Source organism: Nannobrachium achirus (genome assembly GCF_963921795.1).
Source record: "Nannobrachium achirus genome assembly, chromosome: 8".
NCBI lineage: Eukaryota > Metazoa > Chordata > Actinopteri > Myctophiformes > Myctophidae > Nannobrachium > Nannobrachium achirus.
The window spans coordinates 16,420,025-16,441,191 of NC_137817.1; the positions used below are offsets into that span (position 1 = coordinate 16,420,025).

The window sequence follows — 21,167 nt, forward strand, 5'->3', positions numbered from 1 at the left end:
AACTTTTGTTGTTGGTTACCCGTCCACATTATATTTTAATTTTATTTTGATTTAATTGTCCATACCTTTAAAGGACCAGGTCACCTCTGGGACAACCAGATCTTATTTTATTGTTGTGTGGGACACGATCAACACAATCCTGTAATTTCTTGTGTTCAATCTGTGTTTTTAGATATTTTATTATTTCAGCATGCTACAACTGGTCATATGATGCTTTGTAGCATGATATTGCATCATCTCATGCATCATATGATGCAAAATGCATCATATGACCAGTTGTAGCATACTGAAATACTAAAATATCTAAAAACACAGATTGAACACAAAAAATAACTCAACATTGTGTTGATCGTGTCCCCACACAACAATAAAATAAGATCTGGTTGTCCCAAAGGTGACCTGGTCCTTTAAGTTCATGTAATAACACTGCTTGTCTACATTGTATTTGCATTACCATTTTACGTCAGTAAAATGAAAGAGAGCATTGCCTGGGAACTTGACACTTTTACTATTATTGTTTTGGGTTGGAATCGAGCCCACACTGTTTCGAAGGAACAGTATTTCTAGTTATAATTAATACCAGTAAGACTCCCTAATCGGGAGAGAAGCGACCGTCAGGTCACATGTATACACAAATTGGCCTGTAAGTGGCATTGGTTCCTGGGTGTAAGGGGATATGCGTGGCAAATGTATTGCTTATGTAGGACCAGAGAATGCAGGGTTTAGCTGTAATGGGGTCGTGTTCAAGTAGCAGGATATATTAATATTAACTAGTAAGACGCCTCAGGGCGACATGCAACGCACCAATTCTTGGCTATCTGGCCAGTGATGTATATCGGACCAGTTAACCAATCTCAACAGTGCCTGTTGAGATTGGCAGGACATGCCCATATATGGGCATTTCCAAATATGGGCATTCCCAGATATGCCCTTAATATTGATGACATCGGGACAGGGATCTCCATATATGGGCATAGAACGGAAAAGGACGTAATTAATTGTGGGCTCGCCTGAAAGGCGAGAACACTGTTATCCTCATTATTTATATAGTTAGTTCCGCCGCTGACAGTTCAAAGGCGAAAACACTATTGTTTCGTCATTATTTCCACCGCATATCGTGTTCCGTTAGCCAATGAGGCGCAATTGGTGGAAAGAAATCTGGGAGTGGTGTTAGCTGGAGTATTGGTTGAGCTTCACATGACAGTTGGCACGCTGCAGAGTATAGTCACGAGCAAGCCCACACTGTTTCGTAGGAACAGTATTTCTAGTTTGTGATCTGGGAATGCCGGAATGCCCATATATGGGCATTCCCAGATATGCCCTTATTAATATTGATGACACTGGGACAGGGTTCTCCATATATGGGCATAAAACAGACAAGGATGTAATTAATTTGCAAGTGTGATCTGGGAATGCCCATATATGGGCATGTTCTGAAATCACATTGTGGACTATATATGGGCATAAGATATATGGGCATAGAAGGGACATCAAGCCAGAGCGTGAGGTCACAGTGACATCAGAGCATGATGTCAGAGAGATGTCACAGTGACAATGGAACCAATAGACTGTAAAAATGAGTACGGACTGACGGAAGGACTGACTGAACAGACAGACAGACAGACGGAGACAAGCTACGACATTTCTCATGGTATACTGCGGTCGCAATAATACACGATTTGCAGTTCCATTATGGGTCTAATTCAGCAACGTCAACTGATCTTTTTAGCAAAAAACACAGTACATGCATCCCTGACAGGTTCAAATGTTGCTGTGTCAACTACTAACAAAAGATGAACCCTGTTTTTGTGTACCTTCAAAATAAAGGAGCACAGTGACAGCACATGTGACATGACGATGTGCAGGGAGGGGTACAAGACAAGCTCTGTCCGCCCCCGCAACCAAAACAAAGACACAGAGCACGGTGAACAGAGACCACTGACTCAGCATGGGCCTATCAGCTGGCCTGAAAGACAACCATGCACAACAGGAAACAGAGCACAGCCGTGTCCAATTCTCCTGCCAACAAAGACAACAAAAATCTGCTTTGCACTGCATTGACAGTTTGACACGGGGCCCTGAAATTTCACTAGACGATTAAATGTCCCACGAATAAATGCGCTTAGCGATTTCATTGTGGTTTTGGCATGTAACATTGGACAATACAATAAGACAAATAGAATTTCTGTTTGCCTTTTAGGGGTTGTAAACAAAAAATCCATTGGGCAAATTATGACAAATAACTTGCATATTTAATAACGTTATACTTTCAAAATGGAAAGATAGCTGATCTACAAGCATGAAAATGTTTGAAAGTGTATTAAACATTTTCAATGAAAACGATGTTGATCATGCAAAATAATTGTGATTATCTCAAATAATAGTGATTATGTAAACATTGTGACAGGCCTAGTCTCAGCACAATCAGTGTGTATGTCCTTAAGTACACTTAAAAGTACACTGTATTTGAGACAATGGCATGTATCATGATTAGAGTCAGTGACACGATCCCCTTACGCTATCCTCCTGAATAGCAGTTTGTGTGTGTCTGAGTATGTGTCAAGTGTACACTCAAATTCTCTCAGAGGTATAATTTACCTCTGAGAGATGGTAAGCGTCCATATCTCTCTAGGGGTGCGACAGCTAAACTAAGCAATGTCATCAATTACAAAAAATCAAACCTCGGTTCGAAGTGGAGCGGTGAATTTGAGCAGCTGTACCCTATGTGAGTGAGTGAGTGAGTGTAAACTGTGCCTGTGAGTGAGAGGTGAGTGTGCCTGGCCTGCACAAAACAGCGCCCCTCCTTTAACTAGTGTTTTGTGTGTGGCCACTCAAGGTATTGCCAGGCTACGGACACGGCCAGCCAGCCACCCAGCCACCCACCCACCCACCCACGGACATACCTGTTCATTGGGAGCGCTTTCACCGCTCCAAAAATAAAAATAAAGCAGATCTACCAGTTCAACAGGTCGCAGTTTGGGGTATAGGGCACCGCTAGGAACTGCTTGGAAGAAGGGGGTTTGAGGGTTGAGGGATGGGGGCCTTTAGGTAGCCTGGTAAACCTCCCAGTCGCGGAAATCGCATATGCCAGAAAGGCAGTAAAGGCACCTTTTTCTAGTTCTATTCATCAAAAAATTAATCGATCAAATAATTGCTAAAAAGATAACAGATATTTGCAGTCCGACATCTCTCAGAGTTAAAGAAACGGAGGATTTGACTGTGTGTGTGAGTGTGTGTGTCTGTGCGTGTGTGTGCGTAGGCTGCTCCAGACATTTCAGGAAGGCTTCCTATGCATTCTCTTCCTGGGGACAGGGGAGGTGAGGCGGAAGGTGGGGTGAGAAGAACAAACAGCTCATCCTGGGCTGAATGCGACTCTCGTTCCAACACGCTGCACGCATACCTATTATTAGTAAACATGCATTTGGATATGATACAGACGGGAGTGGCACGACATGCTGGGCAGTGATGCGTGTCTAGCAACATGCCCTGGGGAGTGAAGATGTAGCTAGGGGACATTTTTGGGGTTGATTGTCACAGTCCGTGGTCCGTGGTGACATTATTTGATATAGAGACACTATAATCCATTTAATCTAGCTAATAGCCCCCCTTGTAATTACTTGCTGGCAGACCAGCATCATTCCAAAAGCCACGAGACAAATAAAGAAAAATGACGGGAGTTGACAGACAACTGGAACTGAAAGGACATTATAATAACGTCTCATTCAACTCACTGCTGAAGGCTCAAGGTTATCTGGTTATGGTTATGGTTATATAAGCCTGCAAGGTTATTGTGCTCAGGGATAATAGTTCTTTCAATGTTGAGAGATAGAAGTCAGTGTAGGGTATCTTGGAAACAAGAGGCACTTTGAGTCAGTCACTGGCATACAGGTGAGCCACTATGTGCGCTGGGTAACAGTTATGTGAAAGAGGTCCATGCCTGTCCACTCCCACGAAAGGTGTCTTGTTCATCTATGTGCATAGAGCATTAACCCTTGTAATTACGAGGACTGGCACTTTAAACCAAAATGGACAGATTCTTTTGCTTTCATTTTACCACCTCATGCTAATTCAAAACCACTGTGTTTAATTTGCCAGAAAATAGTGTCAGTTGTTAAGATCGACAATATAAGGCACCAATGAAAGACAGAAGTTATAAAGCATCATTAATGTCGTCGTTATATCAACTGGCCCCTCGCTCCTTGCCATTTTTGTAATGTGGCCCACAGGTTCAGCTATTTGAGTATCCTTGGCTTAGAACACCCAAAATAAGCAGGAGAATTTAAACCATTTTAACTTATTTGAATGAGAGTGAAACATTTACTAAATGCAAAAGTCACATCTGTGAGTATAATTTGATCACACGCGCAGTTGCAGACCATTGAGCGCACAGAAATGCATGTGAGCTTTTTTTTTCCTTTTTATTTTTATGCGTAGGCTACACAATAAACTTTAAAAAGGTGCTGCAAAGAGAGCTACCAAAATGTGTCTGCTGGAAGCTGCCATGGACAGCAAAATCCATGTCATGTAGGCTATATGTACTTTACTACAAAGCGCTGTAATTATTCAGACATGTTGTAAAGGCATTTGCATTAGACAGGAATTATCATCAAAAACAGGCTATCCTGTTGGAGAGCGTCTATTCAATAACTGAATAATGATTATGCAGAGCGATATGTTTATCCTCCAGTCCATAATATGTCTTGGAACTGTTCTATTGCAATGTATGCAAGGTGTCTTCTATAATGTGTCAGTATGAAATGTAAATTTCTTTAAAGGAAAACTATACAGCCCTGTTTTGCCCCAGATCTTCAATCAGTGTCATGATTCCGAAGTATTGTGTGGCTAAAGCGCTGCTGTGCATGTAGCATTCCTGATATGGGTGTGGCAATATTCCACTGACAATGTACAAGTGACTAATGAGAGCCAGATCTAATCAGCAAGCAAATATGTAGGTCCTTCTCTTTTATTTGGAGAACCACAACGGCTGGTTGGGTGCACAGACTGTCTGATAATAATGGCAAAGTAAAATTATTAGTGGGTTGTCTCTTCATTTTTTCTCTACTTAATAATTTCATTCAGCATTTCTGCTTCACTGTTGTCTGCGATAGCGTGAGAGACAGGGAAGGCGCAAGAGAGAGACGGGATGACATGCAGCAAAGGGCCTCGAACTGGACCCAAACCCAGGTCAGCTGCGGGAAGGACCACACACTGTATGTGTGTATGTATGTATGTATGTATGTATGTATGTATGTATGTATGTATGTGTGTATGCGTGTACGTGTGTATGTGTGTATGTGTGTATGTGTGTGTGAGTGTGTGCATGTACAGTACAGTATGTGTCTGTCAATATGTCTGTCTGCCCGTCTATCCATCCATCCATCCATCCATCCATGTCTCCCACTTACAGCGAGCAAACAAACATAATTTCCAGTGCATTTCCAGTGTTAGCACACCAACAAAAGGGTTGTTGTCACTCTCACCTTGGTAGTGTCGTCATGGGAGCGCTGGTACCGTTTCCAGCGGCAACCGTAGATCCCCGTGACACATGACAGACATAGCTGGCGCTCGTAGACCTGCAGGGGTTGGTGCTTCACCATGCTACTTCAGTCAGTCCTGGCCCCGCCCCCAGACCTCTAACATCCCACTGACAGCACTGGGACCCTGAAAGGAAAGCCACGGAAGCATGGGCAATTAGCATCGATGTTGATGGACCCTGGAGCAGTCATTCCCAGCCTGTGGGCCATGCAGGGCCCAATGGTGGACCTTGAGTACATTGCACAAGAAATTACATGGCATGTTCTTTGAAACGTTTTCATTGTGATTCCGATGAATAGGCACTTGAGGTAAAGTTAGTTTCACAGATCCAAGCCGGATTGATCATTAAAATAAACATGCTCTGATGATTCACGCTGCCATTGCCAACACTTTCACGATTTTTAAGTGGGCCCTAGAAGGAAATTGCTATACACACAATTAGTTAGCTGTGGTCTCTCTGCATTACACAGAGGTGCCAAATTCTCTGTCTTTATTTCCACATGAGTGAGGACCGCTGGAAATTGCTTACTGTACAATACATTATGAAGGAATGTAAATAACTGTGCGATGAATATGGACACATAAATGTAACGTAAATACCAAACTGAAATGACATCACATTATAGTGCAAAAAAACAGCAAAGGGTGCAAGTTCAGTAAGAAGTATACTGTAAATGGCAACAACTAAGCTAAATACAGAAAAGTGAGCAAAGGACAGCACCTAGGCCTACGTGCAAGGCAGCATAGAATCAAGCCTCAATGTCATGATTTGATGGTCAAACGCCAGGTCAAAACAGTGGGGGTTATTTTCGATTCAGTGACTGACTTCTTGTTGTCCTAGTCTAGTCTTCTTTTCTCTTTCTTCGGACTGCGCCCCGGGCCAGCGTAATAACTGGAAGGGGAGCGCACTACAAATCCTGAACCTGTGAACCTATGGGCAGACAGGCATGCAAGCAGATATTCTGTGCATTTATACATATCTTTGTTGCTCATTGTGCTTATCAGTGCCATATCTTTGGTTATGTAATGTCCTCTGTGATTTTATCGGGCCTCTGAGAGCCTGTTGCTCTGGTTAAATTAAAGCTTGTGTAATTTTGAGGACATTATGGCCACAGCTGACCAAATAAGGGGTTTTTCAATTAATTGGCAAGTTACACAATTACATAACTGTGAAACAAAATCACTAATTTGTTATTATTTTGTAATAATTGCGCAGACCTAGATATAATGAATATTTGGATTGATGTAACCTTTGACCGTTCAAATATTATGCTTGAAAATCCTGCATGCAAGTGGCTCACTGGAAAATCGGCTTGATGAACCAAGTGGCCCAATTTATTAAACATTTGTATTGTTAATATTCCATCCAGCGCAGACTTTGTCAAGGCCAAGAGGCATTATAACTGAGACGAAATTGTTCGATCTCTATGATGCCACAATCAGTTCAAAGTCAAATATTAACATTTTGAGAACGATAGTATGACAATATGTTTGGGAAAACTATTGGTACGTTCCGAAGATATTTACACACACAAACATTTAGAGAAGTTATCAGTATATGTGGATATATGACCAGACAGGTAGGGACAATTATGTTATTTTCATTCAGCTTGAACAGTCTAATAAGTTCAGTCTCATATCACTGTCTATTTCAACATTATATTGACATATCGCCCCAATCAAAACCCTGTTGCCAAACAGGGTTTTGATACTACATAGTGTTTGCCTGCACGTGTGATATTGTAACGTTCTGCCAAGCACCGCCCTGTCTGCGTTCGATTGGCTGAATGCAAGACTGAGAAAACAAGGACACCTCCCCCAGAATGAACTGTGGGGCCCAGGGCCATTGTCACATTTTAATACAGCCAAAAACCATCTTCGAGCACCTGGCTTGGTGGCATGACGCGTTGGTCATTGGACTCTTGACCCCAAACTCACAGCATCAAATCCTGCTGCCGCTATTACTGTTCCAACAACCGCAAACTGTTTTTCTTTTTTTTTAGGCCTACAATATAGTTTTTGACTGTGTCGAGGTGTGGTCACTCAAAGTGATTTAAAGTGACAACTGGCCAGTCTTTTCCGGGACTTGGCAGAAAGGCGTCATCTTCCACCATCACGCTGCCTACTCTAGCTTTCTGATATTTGTGGGTGGGGCCTATTTCTTACCAAAAAAGCCATGAACGCAACATCCAATGGGCAGGGATTTCCAGTCCCAAGATAACATATAACTCTGATATTCACAGACACAGGGGTGTCTACTGTGAGATAATCACGCCTAAATGACTCAAGTCCTTGCAGCAAGGTGCTGAAAATGTTTCAGCATTAATACCCGGTAATCAGCCATAATAACAGTAATGACATTATGGCCCTGCTGACTGCTATCACAAATGGACCCAACTAGTCTCCAGGGGCAGGAAGGAGCATGTTACAGCAAAACTCATGTTAATTCAATCTGAGGATATGAAACTACACATCACTGTAATCAGAGCATAGATTGCTTCAGTATAACAGCAGCAGTTTGGACTGGAGCCCTTGGGAACAGGGTCAAGGATCAGAGAAACATGGCCAAATGTGTTTATTAGTGGGATATGCAGCACAAAGTAGGGATGGGACGATATGAAAATGACAAAAGAAATCGCGATTTATGATATTATCGCGATAATCAAAATCCATTATCCTGGGGCGGAACACTTGCCAAAAAATTGCTGATTGCAGATTGTAGATCAGCTATTTTTTGGCAAAGACATTTGATAGAGTGAAAAAAAGACTGTATCAAGTACGTATATTATAAGTACCTTTTACCAATTATAGAGGGTTTAAGTGGTACCAGATATGCAGCTCAGCAAATAAAAGGTGAATTGATCCCAGTGCATGACGGAGGACGATATCGCGATAAATTAAATCTCCACGATATGATTATCATGAGTGTTTTTTTATCATGATAAACGATAATATGGTGTATCGCCCATCCCTAGTACAAAGTAGTTTTAATCTACAGATTATCTTACACAGATAGCTGCTCTGCACTAGCCTGCTTCCAGACCAGAGACCCCGCCCACTCTCAGAGTGGACTCTTTCTCTGGTCTGGAGCTGAGTACAGGAATCAATTTTTATTTTCGGTTGCTCCAATGAGCGCGGGGGGTGGGGGTGGGTCTAACGAATATCCAATCCGCGCAGCAGTTGAAACGATTCAAACGAAGTTCACACACAGGCAGGCTGAGGAAGGCACACGCACACACACGCACGCGCTGAGTTCACCAAGCTGTTTATGTTGATTACATGTTTCTGGTCGCAGTTCTGTCACTGGCACAGACAGAGACACACACACAATCACACACACAGTCCGCGACCGTGCGTCGCGTCCACCGTGCGTCTCGATCACCGTGCATCGCGATCACTCGCGCGCGGATGCGCGCGTGCACGCTCGCAAAAAAAGTCCCTCCCTGTAAATCGCTTAGAATAGAGCACAGCTTCAGACTAAAGCGTGAGCTGAGTCTGAAATCAGGCTAGCTCTGCACCCAGTGACATCAACTATGTTGGTTGGTGTCATCAGTTTTAATGTTTGAATTGTTCTGTAACTTGTTTAGCGCATGTCTATGTTAGTTTTCCTTTTAGGACTTCAACTGAATAAATGCATGCAGGCAGCCAAAGAGGAAGGTATACACATCCAAAAAGCTGTGCGGCTGCCATGATCGTGTGCTTAAATGAAAGTGCACCTATTTAGTAGCTATTGAACCATCGTTAACCTTATGGCTAAGTAGATGCAAATTAAATGCTACGTTTCAGCAGTTTTTTTTACATCAATGCTAATTTAACATCGATGCTAATTGCAGTCATCTGCCTCCAGTCAAGTCAATCTTGGTCTCTGTGCAGCTGCACATTTGCATCTGCAGAAGAGGCCATGCATCCTGTTATTAGTGGAACTACTCCGGGTAAAGGCGGCGTACCCCCTCTGAGGCCGTTTCACCCCAGCTTGACTCCAACGGTCCTTGATGGGCTATGATGTGTTATAGATCAGGGGTCTTCAACGTTTTCAGGCCAAGGACCCCATTAGTTGAGAGAGATGAAGCAGGGACCCCCACAACCTTTTCAGAGATTCCATATAGTTTCATAATCATCAGTGTATTTTGGATTCATGTCAATTTGTGTTTTCAGATATTTAACCACTTGAACCGTCAATACTTAATGTTAATAAACTTGACCTTTCACTCTGTACTTAGTCTGCTCTTTTTCCCCTCTAGTCTACACCAAACCTCTTTGCCAAAAATAACCGATCTACAAGCTCAATCTACATGCTCACAACACCCCTTGTTATAGATCCAGTGCTACAGAACCCATTAAGACCTGGTGGACCCCCATCTCACATATAGGACGGACAAGGGTGAACACATCATTTCCGGCCTGGCAAAGATAATAACGGTTTATGATATTAATATTACCCATTGCAGATTCACTTGTGGGCATGTGATTCTAGGCAGTAGTTGAGGTTCAGCACTGTGTGACAAGTGAAGACCTGTAAGATGACTATGAACCAGTAGAGATATACTGTAAAAGGATATTCAGTACACAATTATGTTTAATATACAAGTGCAAGATTCTGTGAGGTTAAATGACTGAAATCTAGAGAAAGCATTTAGATTCAACAACATTCAGCTTTCAAAAGAATACAATATTAGGCTAACAATAACACATAACCCAAATTAATTCCATATCACAAGCTTTCGTTACATCCCTGAGAACTGCAGCATAGACCGATACTGAGAAAAAAGGGCAAACCTGCCTGTCAAACGTCAAGCACACTAGATAAACCAGTTTATCATGGATTAATGATATAACCCTGCATTATGTGAGCCAACTAAAGATGTGCCTGTGTAGCTACGGGCACAGATCAAGCAATTCTTACACTGCAGTGTTACAGCTAATTTGTTCATCTATTTTTCCATTAATAATATACATGTGGGCTGGATACAAAACAAAAGATGATGTTGCAACCCAACATCTACCATGCGGTAGCCCAGGCAATGCTGGGTGCCGAAACTTAACAAGTTAGGGGTGTAACGATACATTTAATAGCGATACGATACCCATCATCACGATACATGGTTGACGATACCATGCACACACCATTCAATGATTTAAAATCGATGCAGTAATTATACAGTAAAGAAATTAAATCTGTGTGAAACATGTCAATAGTGCAGGTATTTTAAGGAAAACATTTATTATTATGGATATAAATAATTAAACACTGTAATTCTTTAGCAAATACATGGACATTATATTACAACACATATGGACAAACCCGCACCTTGACATGAACACAGAAATTACACACATTTATCGATAGACCAAGAGTAGCTACGTACATGGAATGGAAAAGTAATTAGACCTCTCTTTTTATTAATTTTTCTTCTTAAAATTGCTAAATACGAGGCACAAGTACTTATTATCCATACAATCGATTATTTGCATTGTAAAACGATTCCATACCAATTATTTGCATTGTAAAATTATATGATGATAGTAGTAGATCATTGTCAATTAAAATTATTTTTTTCGATTCAGTTACAATATAGTTACACCCTTATTATATCGTCTCTGTCGGGTGGAAACTTCAAAACTGTTCAAATTCAAAAAGGTTCTACAAGGTCAAAACATGTCGCTTTTTACAGCAAAAAGAGATTTTTTTTACCATGGCTGGCCACCAAACTAGCAGTATCAGTAACACACGCTACCCATTGTCAGGGAACCTCTCCTCTCATCCTCACAGTCTTAGTGGAAGGTTCTACATTGTATTGAGCTATAGAAAGAATGAGTTCCCAACGTGTTGGTGCCTATTTTTTCTACTAAAATGACATGTAGGGCAGTGTTGTTTTTGACAGCAAATTTTGATTTAGTTTTAGTCATAGTTTTTTGAATAAAATGTAATTTAGTTTTAGTCATAATTTAGTCACCTGAAAAGTTTTAGTTTTAGTCACATTTTAGTCGACTAAAAATCATACGATTTTAGGCGACTAAATCTACAGTTATTTAGTCAACGAAATGTATTTTGGCAGTCCTTGATGGCATCATAATGACTGATTTTACACTTGGTTGCGTGCTGAAAATAGCCGATCTACAAGCTCACAACGCGTCGCGCTGAGCATGTAGATCTGCTATTTTCAGCACGCAACACCTGAGAGCAACCAAACATAAAATTACTCTTCTCCACTAGTCCCTCCCTAACGTTTTAGTCTAGTTTTTATTTTGTTGACGAAAATGTCAATAGATTTAGTCTTAGTTTTAGTCATCACAGCTTAGTTTTTATATCGTTTTCGTCAGTGAAAAAAACAGTCGACAATCATTTTTCGTCATAGTTTTAGTCGACGAAATCAACACTGATCTAGGGTGGGTGCTAGGCATTGGGTTTTGTCTTCAAATCTCTTGCTTTGGTGGGTCAGAGCAGATACAGTAGCAAATCTGCACAGTGTTCCTCTGGTTTCTTGGGCACTGCAACTTTAGATATTCTGCTCGGTAGTTAAACCATAAGCTGGGTGTCTATTTCATGGAAGGGATGATTGAAGCTTCCAAGCTGTAGTAAGATGTAATACTGTATGGTGCGTAATTAAGCACTTCTTTTGGCTGCCTTTGTCCACGCCAGTCAAATACCCGGAGTGGGATATGCAAAGAGGGTTTAAGTAGGAAACCATCCTTGCTTAGCATTCAGGGAGAGTTGTTGTAATGTGGAGTGGAAAACTTCAAAAACTGTTACTTTTATAAGAAATGGAAAAAAGTTTTTGCATACATCCAATGTAATCTCAAGCTGTTTTTACTTAGTAACCACACTTTCACTCCTCACTCGTTTCACAACAAATTGTGAGCTGGTAGATCGGCTATTTTCACACATTCATTGATGAAAAAACATTAAAAGTTTAAATGTGGAGAATAATGTGAGTTAATGTGAGTGAATAATGTTTCTGCCTGACAGGAACAACATTTTAATACGCCTTTCACTGGCGCTCAATTTACTTAAGTACCCAAGGACCCACCCACCTCAGACAACATCATGAAAATCCCATAATTACAATTGTTCGGGTACAATTCACCCACTGTTAGTGTTCTAGGTTAAGACTTATTCCTGCTCTAGTCTAAAGGTTTGATATTTATAATATACATTGTTTTTGGGGGACTTTTTCTGAGAATTTATTTGACGGATGCAGCATGTAGAGAGAGAAACATGGTAGGAGAGTGAAGTGCAACAAATGTTCTGGTTGGCTGGTAATCGAACCAGCGACTCACTGTCAGGTATTAAGAGCCCATGTGATACTTAAGATATTTTGGCCAACGACAGTATCCAATGAAGATCTTTACAGGACAACAGGCCTGACCCCACTGTCAAGAGTCATAAAGTACAGAAGATGTATGTGGATTGGCCACGTATGCAGAATGGACCCAAGTGCCATCCCAAGGGTAGCAATGAGATGGACACCACCGGGGAAGAGAAAAAGAGGCAGACCCAAAGAGACCTGGAGAAGATCTGTGGAGAAGGAAATGAAAGAAGTTGGATGGACTTGGGGCCAGGTGCAGCATTGGGCAGCAGACAGACAGCATTGGCGTTCATTGGTGAAGACCTTATGTGCTACCCAGCACGAAGAGGATTAAGTAAGTTAGTAAGGGATATGCCATTTGGCCTTCAGGTCACCTTAGGTTTGACATTTAAATGAAAACTGAACAGGGGCCAGATTAAGACATTTTGTCTGGAAATATAGAGTGCAAACAGTGGTTCTATCGCTTCCCAGAGCATATCTGTTGCCGCCTGTATAATAATGTCTGAGCAAAGGTCAAGTGACATGGAGATTAACAACTCCCTATGCGATGAGCTAATACAAAATATGGGAATGTGTCACAACATGCAGGCCACACCTTCATCCAGGAGAAAAACAATAACATTACAGAGAGAGAGAGGCTCTGTTTGTCGACCCGGTAACAAGCAGGTTCAGCAATGTCAAGTTATCACTTGTTTACAAATTACAGCACTCGAAACCGGTCCTTGGCAACATCACCATGTTGTTAGAGTTTCATGCTTGTTTATGGTTCAGATCGCAACATGTTTACCGCCAGTAGACTTCATCACAATTAGTGAGTCACGACCACAGAAGCGCCACTTCTTTTCTTCGGATGGCGGCGGCGCGCAGCGAAAAGAGCAGATCTACAATCTCACAAAGTGTGTGTGTTGTGATTTTATTTCATTTTGTCACCTATAATGACATGCCCCAAAATAGTGACACTGGGGGTCGTGTGGTTAACCCAGGGCAGAAAACTAGGCCAAGCATCTTTGCCCAACCACAGCCACAGCTTTAACTGTTTAAATCCCACATTTCACCAGAAATGTAACAGCTTCAGGCAACTTCACCTTGTACAGGATTTGGAATGCCTTGATGGGGTTATCCACTTAGCCAAAGTGACTACAGGTACACAGCAACATCTTTATCCAATTCTTAATCTGAGTGCACAAATGCATCCATTTGGCTACTCTCAGAGTTAAATTAGGATTTGTGTAGGTTGGACAGACAAACCAGCCTCAGTCAGAATTGAGGTCAGCACAGGGATGTTTGTCAATTTAAGTGAACTTGACAGCAAAGAGACATCTTTAGTCTTGCAATAATTATCCTTCAGTGTCATGTCAACCTTGGAGGAATTAATGTGCATCTGTTTTTTTGTTTAGCTCTTTGTCTCACATTTTTCATCATTAGTCAAATTCATTTTTTTCTCTCTAAGCATGAAGATGATGACACCGCAATAGATTAAAACTGCAATAAGTTGCCTAATAATAATAGGCCAGAGTATTTATATGAAAGTTGACATGGTGTATCCATGTTTGCCATTTTCAGAAGCTGAATCCCTAAGGAATGTATCTCAGTGGCCTTTGCCTCATTGACAATGTAGAGATCTGGAATTTGCAATGATAATTAACCACAAGTGCCCACTTATGTTCAGATTCAGAACTGAGGTTTGAACTGAGGAATGCCATTACGTTGCCTTGTCTCATTTGCCCAAGGAGATGGTCACATCTCTAAGCATAGTCAGTAAACTATTGTGACTGTGTGGGCTGCAGCCCCACAGTCCACCGTCACTGTTTGTTAGCACAGCATTTGTTATCCAATTTCTGTGTCGACATTATTAGGAACAAGTCCTTTATTTCTATACTGTATTTCAGCTTTCAGCTAGATTTGCCCAGTCGGCCTATTTTTTGATAAAAATAAGATGTTCTCCAGACAGTATTTCTCAATGAGTAGCAAAGGACTTGGGCGTGACAACAGAATAAAGGCATCAGTGTAAGAGGCCCCAAAATGGCTGACGTTGTATGTCATTTCTGCTGCCTCGTTTCCTCCAATCAAGAAGACATAGGAGGAAATGCTTCAGCAGTTTCCCTTGGCAGGGTGAGAAAACCAGGGAACTGAAGAGCCTCGGGCCAGTTATGACCAAAGGCCAAACACATTGGTGAGCAGAAAATGAGAGGATATTGGCCAAGAAAGAAATATGACTAAAATTCTATGTATTAAATTGATGAATTTAATACATAGGACCACTACGGAAACAAGCCCTTAGTTCTTTTTCATATACTTTTAGCATCATTGTATAATTGTACCACTGTACAATTTGCAAACTGTTAATAAAGAATCAATTAAATCAATCAAGAACTGAATCAGCTGAACTTGGGTTGCGCAAGCCCCCAAATATTGACAGTATTTTCCAGGAACAGGGGATATGAAGAAGAAGAACTCCACCACTTTGGATGAGAAGGAAATAATGTTAAAAGAGGGAAGATAAAACAGATATTATCTAACTATCCCCCTCCGTTCAATGGGCCTCCATAAAAACAGACCATTTCCTCACCCACGCTTAGTAATGGACTTATAGGAGAAGGTCTTTCTCAGAACGTTACACTACATATGGGTCAGTGACGTGACGCCCCAAAAAATGTGTTTTTAAAAAAACTTTAAATTGCAGGCATAAAAGTTATTTACTTTTGTTCTACTCACTCTCAACCTTATGGAAATACATTTTGTTTTTAGATATTTTATTGGAATCAGACTTTATTCAGCAGTTTGTTGTACTTGTGCCTAAAATCGTCATATGGTGTGACATGAAAATAATTGTTCATAAAATGAAAATGGAGTACATCTTTCTTAAGTTACTCACTTTATCAAAGTCCTTTATCATAACTAACCAGTGATCCACTATAGTTTTTTGAAAATTAATTATATCTGTATATTTTTTTCATAATCGACACTCTGTGTGAGGCCCATGTTCATGATCTTACAACATATTTTAAATGTATTCTGTCAAAACTTTCTCTAAAATTACACAAATATTTGTGACTCTTCCTGATAATATTCTCTATGTAATCCATAAACATTTTTTTGGTTTAATCATTAATAAAGATATGATTTCTCACTATTTGGAATGTCACACCAAATGATTTAGTGTCACACCGTATGATCATATCTTCATGTGTCAAAGCAAACTGTGTTTTAACCTACCTATTAGTGAGTACTGAACTTTACTGATTGATTAAACAATTACCCAGGATAACATGGCCTTAATATTTCTGAACAGGATATTATTGTAGGGCTTTAACATGGGATAAGAAAGAATTGTAGTAGTAGATGGATGATGAGGATGTGCACAGGAATGCTACGCACACCTAAGTCTTCTGCCGGCCCACGGCAGAAGGATCCTAAAGGGACAATAAGGCGCATAGCCACACTTGGAGCCAAGGCATTGAAGGCAACATTTTATTAACACCAATTAGTGGAAACAGAACTCAGCATTCAGGTAAATTGCTTTTTTCCGAAGTCTCCTGAACTTGAACACAGCATTTTGTGTTGAACAAATGTAATTAGGAATCATGACATTACACCACATCTCCACTAGCTAAAGAGTGCTGGGTTGCGCAACTCCGAAAATAGCTGATCTACAAGCTCTCGCAGCACAACGTGTTGAGAGCTTGTAGATCAGCTATTTGCGCTAGTTTTGTCTCGGGTCCTACCTTAACACTGTCCACTGTCCAGTCCAGTGAGTGAAAGTACAAAAGTATTAGATCAGATTAGATTATACATTTAGACTGTATTGTACATCAGCCAGTCGTATTTGGTGAGGGTAGCAAACCGGCTGCCTTGTTGCGGTTCTGCTATGCCACAGACAACCTCCTGCTCTTCGTAGAAAATGCAGTCTCGCCCCTTTGGCTCCTCTCTCCTTGCTGGGTCATTGTTTAGTTTCTCCCTGTACTTTCTCGTTCTCTCAGCACTTGTCATTTTCCAGCTGACAAAAGAAAATGGAATGTATAGTTTAAGACAAAGAGAAAATATTGTTTAGATTGAAACAATATGTTAAGGTTTCTGTGAAGGGGTTTCTGCTCTGTCTGATGAATTTGAAGTATCACTGAATGAAGCTAAATTACATTTTATGTAAAAATGTTTAAAACAAATGTTTAAATGTACAAAAGAAACATGGAACTTTGTTATTTGTTGTTATATCTGTAGTTAAATACAGTATAAATCATATGGTGTGACAGTCAAGTCATATGGTGTGACAAGCAGACATGTCACACCATATGATTAAGTGTCACACCATATTACTGTTTTCTCCATTTAGGTTTACCTTGAGGCTACTATGTACACATTAGCATGCTAACAGCATGCTAGCTATAACAAAGCAGCCTAGATCTACATGGAAATATGACCAAAACTTCAAATAACTTAAGCTTTTTTTAAAGAAAAGGTGTCACACCAAAATACATCCAGAATGGTGAGTTTGTCAACGTTTCAACAAGATGGCATTTCATGAAAATGTTAAAATCATAACTCACCTCAGACACCTGTCTTGCAGTTGTGCTGGGAGTGCTGAATAGCCTTACAGAAGAAGGACCTCTCTAGCCAATAGGTGTCCAAATAATTGCCTGTTTAATTTTTCCAAACTAGTGTCACACCAAATGATTTTGGGTTGGGGGACAAAATGTTTTTGATCAGAAATGACTGAAAACATTATGCTTTGACTTTGAAAAGGTATAGGCTCAAAATAGACATTTTTTTAGCCTAAATTCATTTTCAAATGATTTTTAGCAATTATTTTTCTTAGTTTTATTCAAGTTCCCACTTTGAGAAACAAGGTCAGGACAGTCACACCATATGAGTTTTGCCATGTTTGGTTGAAGATTCTGAAGAAATGAGGAATGAAATGTTTTAATCTTGAGTAAGTTCACATAAAGCTTAATGTCCTGCACAATATTCAGAAGGTTTTTGACAAATATATTTTTTATTTATACATGTTTGACACCGAGGACAGCGAAAACGTTACGTCACGTCACCCACCCACATACCAATTCTTCAGTTTCATCTGATCATCAAAACATCAGGGAGGGGCTGTGAGGGGAGCAGTAGCATAATCTGTACTAGATCAGCGATGTTAAAGCTGGCTCAGCTCTAAGATCACAGCAGAGTGCTCTTTCTCTCTTCTCTTTGCAGGCACACTGGGCGTCCTTAAACCACATTCAAGCCAAAACTTTGATTCCTGAAACATCTCTCTTATCCACGTTATACTTTTTAAAAAATATTTAGAAGATCTACAAACTCACAATGTGTCACACTCACATCACGATGCGTTGTGAGCTTATAGATCAGGGATGGGCAATATTTTTTTCACAAACTAAACACACAGCTTTACTTCCGAGACTTCAGTAATAAATACTTAGCAGTCCAATTTTTGTTGAAAACCCGGCATTCGGCATCGACTTTTCTTTTTTTAGCCACTTATGTGAATAAAACATTTCAAAATAAAACAAATGCAGCTTTAGTCCATGCATGAGGTAAAATCAGAGTGAACCAAAGGGCCGCATATACGGCCCCCGGGCCGCACAATGCCCAGGTCTGTTGTAGATGGTCTGTTTTTGCCACTCGTATAGGACAAAGTATATAGGGCTCAGTCAGAAGGTATTGTGGCCGCTTGGGAACTGGAAGGTTCCCAGTTCAATAATCCCGGGCTCCCCCATAGTTAATCCTTTAGTGTCTTGCTCAAGTGTCCTTGAGCAAGACACTGATGAAAGCCTAATTGCTCCCGATGAGCAGGTTGGTGCCTTGCATGGTTTCCTCCGCCTGTGGTGTGTGTGAATGTAATGCACATTGTAAAACACCTTGGATAAAGGTGCTATATAAATGCACCTGGCTGGAGCGCAGATCCTTGCCTACCCAGGGTTGTAGTGTGTTGCCATCAGGCCAAAAAGCTCAGTGTGACAGTTCCTCCTAAGCCTAGTGGGAACGTGTGTACAATGTCACTACGACACGTGAACTTGTAGATCTCCAATTTTCACGATTTCAAAACAATGCGTTCATTAATGGTAATCAAGGTAAAGGTGTGAAATAATCGTGATATTGAGTTGAAGTCATTATCTCCCGCTCCTTATCTGAACCACATATTTTTAGAAGGTCTATACGTTAGCAGCACAGAATTTGCTGTTACAAACCAGCCAACACTTACAAAGAATTGGGGTTTTGCTCATGCTGAGCATGCATAACAACACAGCGGCTGTGATTTAAAATGCCTCCTGTGCCCAGGCATCCGTGCTACTATAATTGGGACTTGGAAAACGGAAAACAGAAAACAGAACTGTTATGTGGGAGGATTGATCAAAAGGGCATGATTGATAATTGGTCTGTTAATTCAAGGGTAAGCACCGAATTTACTTGAATAATAATTCAAATTAAAAGAAAATCATAAACTTGTAATGTATAATATAAATTGCTGTTAATTTGAGTGCGGGCTGACATTTTTATACTTTAACATGTCCAAAATAACAGCACATTGTCCCCATACTTAGCTACAATGCCACTTTTAAATTAACACTTATGTTGCAATGATTTTTTCCGGCCAATGTCCTGCGTTGCCATGGTTACCATAGACTTCCATGTAATTGTGCAATTGTGTAAAAAGTGCACGCCCATGCCTAGATGATGCACCACGTGTGTGCAGGCTGTTCACAGCTTTCAAACCAAAAAATCCGCTTGGAAATCCGTTCAGGCATTCATGATTTATGAGCCATTATGTTTTCTTCAGATGTAAACAAACATGGCTGCCATGTTTGAAAGAATGGGTTGGTATGGGGGTTAAACATGCAATTTCGCGATCGCGATCATGCCTAACACATTTCTGGAGGTCCAAAAAAAAATTTGGATTTTTTTTTTTTTTGAAAAAACGATTTTTTATTTTTTTTTCAAAAACGGCCCAAACTCGGGAAACTCGGGGTTGGCACAGCACTAGTACCAATACAAACTCGGGAAACTCGGGGTTGGCACCAGATGTGTTAACTGCTTCACTCATTATTTCATCTTAAAATTATTGGTCCTCAATATTTTGTCTACTTGGTCTTTGTCTCAGAGGAGGGCTGTGGACACCCACCTCAGTGACATCATCCGTAGGCACTAGGCAGGTTTCGCATAAGTTGTATTTTCATTTAAGTTTTTATTGATACAATACCTCAATTGATGATGTCACTGTAGGCAGATTTCTGAACGGTCCACCACAGCCCCACTGTGGGTAGGCTAAGTAATTAAAGGTAAAGGTGGACCACATCAAGCTAAACAGTAAAAGGAATGCTGTGGTGAATAAATGTGGTGACTACTGACTACTGCTGTTCACAAGTCACAGGGGAACCGAAAAGTGTTCTCAGTGTTCATTTAACTTAAAGTGTACACATTTATTAATTAACATGGCTACATTTGTTCATTTTCGGAATATTTCTACTTTTTTTTTTGTTGTCACACTTTTTTTTACTTGTTGTGTGTGACAACTCGTCTCTTGAATGACATGTTCTGTGCTTGTGCGTACCTCACGGTAACATGGAACTGCACAAGCCACAAGAACAGAACATAGTTATCTTTTAATGCTTCATTCTTACTAGCCCTTACCCGTTCAAAGATATGAGCTCCAAAATGATGTGCAGTGTGTGGGTTATGGGATGTGCACTGTGCACACAGTATATGAGGGATGGAAAGTAACTTTAACTGGTGCTTGCATGATGTAGGAGCATCAATGTAAGAAACCCGTTTCGTTTAATGGCTACAGAGATACTGTCCCCCCCCCCCCCCCCCCCAGCCCGCCCGCCCACCCGCCTGCACACACACCCGCCTGCCTGCCTGCCTGCCTGCCTGCCTGCCTGCCTGCCTGCCTGCCTGCCTGCCTGCCTGCACACACACACACACACACACACACACACACACACACACACACACACACACACACACACACACACACACACACACACACACACACACACACACACACACACACACACACACACAGAGAGAGCTGGTTAAACATTTTGCCTCAAGCTAGATGCAGAATAGATGTGCCTCATGCTAGATGCAGAATAGATAGTATAGATACACCATAAAAATGCTAATATACAGCATACGATTTGTGAAAGTGACAATGCCTCAAGCTAGATGCAGAATAGATGTGCCTCATGCTAGATGCAGAATAGATAGTATAGATACACCATAAAAATGCTAATATACAGCATACGATTTGTGAAAGTGACAAACGGGCTTCACAGTTATGTCAGGTGTGTTCATATGCTTATGGTGATGCGATTTCAG

The 21,167-nt window shown here is 40.8% G+C and overlaps 1 protein-coding gene across 5 annotated transcripts in view; it reads right to left on the bottom strand.

The window, feature by feature from the left end:
• Positions 1–21,167, bottom strand: part of gdpd5b (glycerophosphodiester phosphodiesterase domain containing 5b) — a 117,883-nt gene that overhangs the window by 75,999 nt on the left and 20,717 nt on the right. For 4 of the 5 annotated variants that reach the window (XR_013962243.1, XM_080731270.1, XM_080731269.1 and 1 more), the window contains exon 2: positions 5,481–5,661. Coding sequence is in view for 3 of the 5 variants with exons in the window: in XM_080731270.1 (XP_080587396.1) it covers positions 5,481–5,597 (117 nt within the window). In the remaining 2 variants the exon portion in view is untranslated. Of the gene's footprint in view, positions 1–5,480; positions 5,662–21,167 lie in introns of those variants that run through there. The other variant, XM_080731272.1, reaches the window with a different exon arrangement.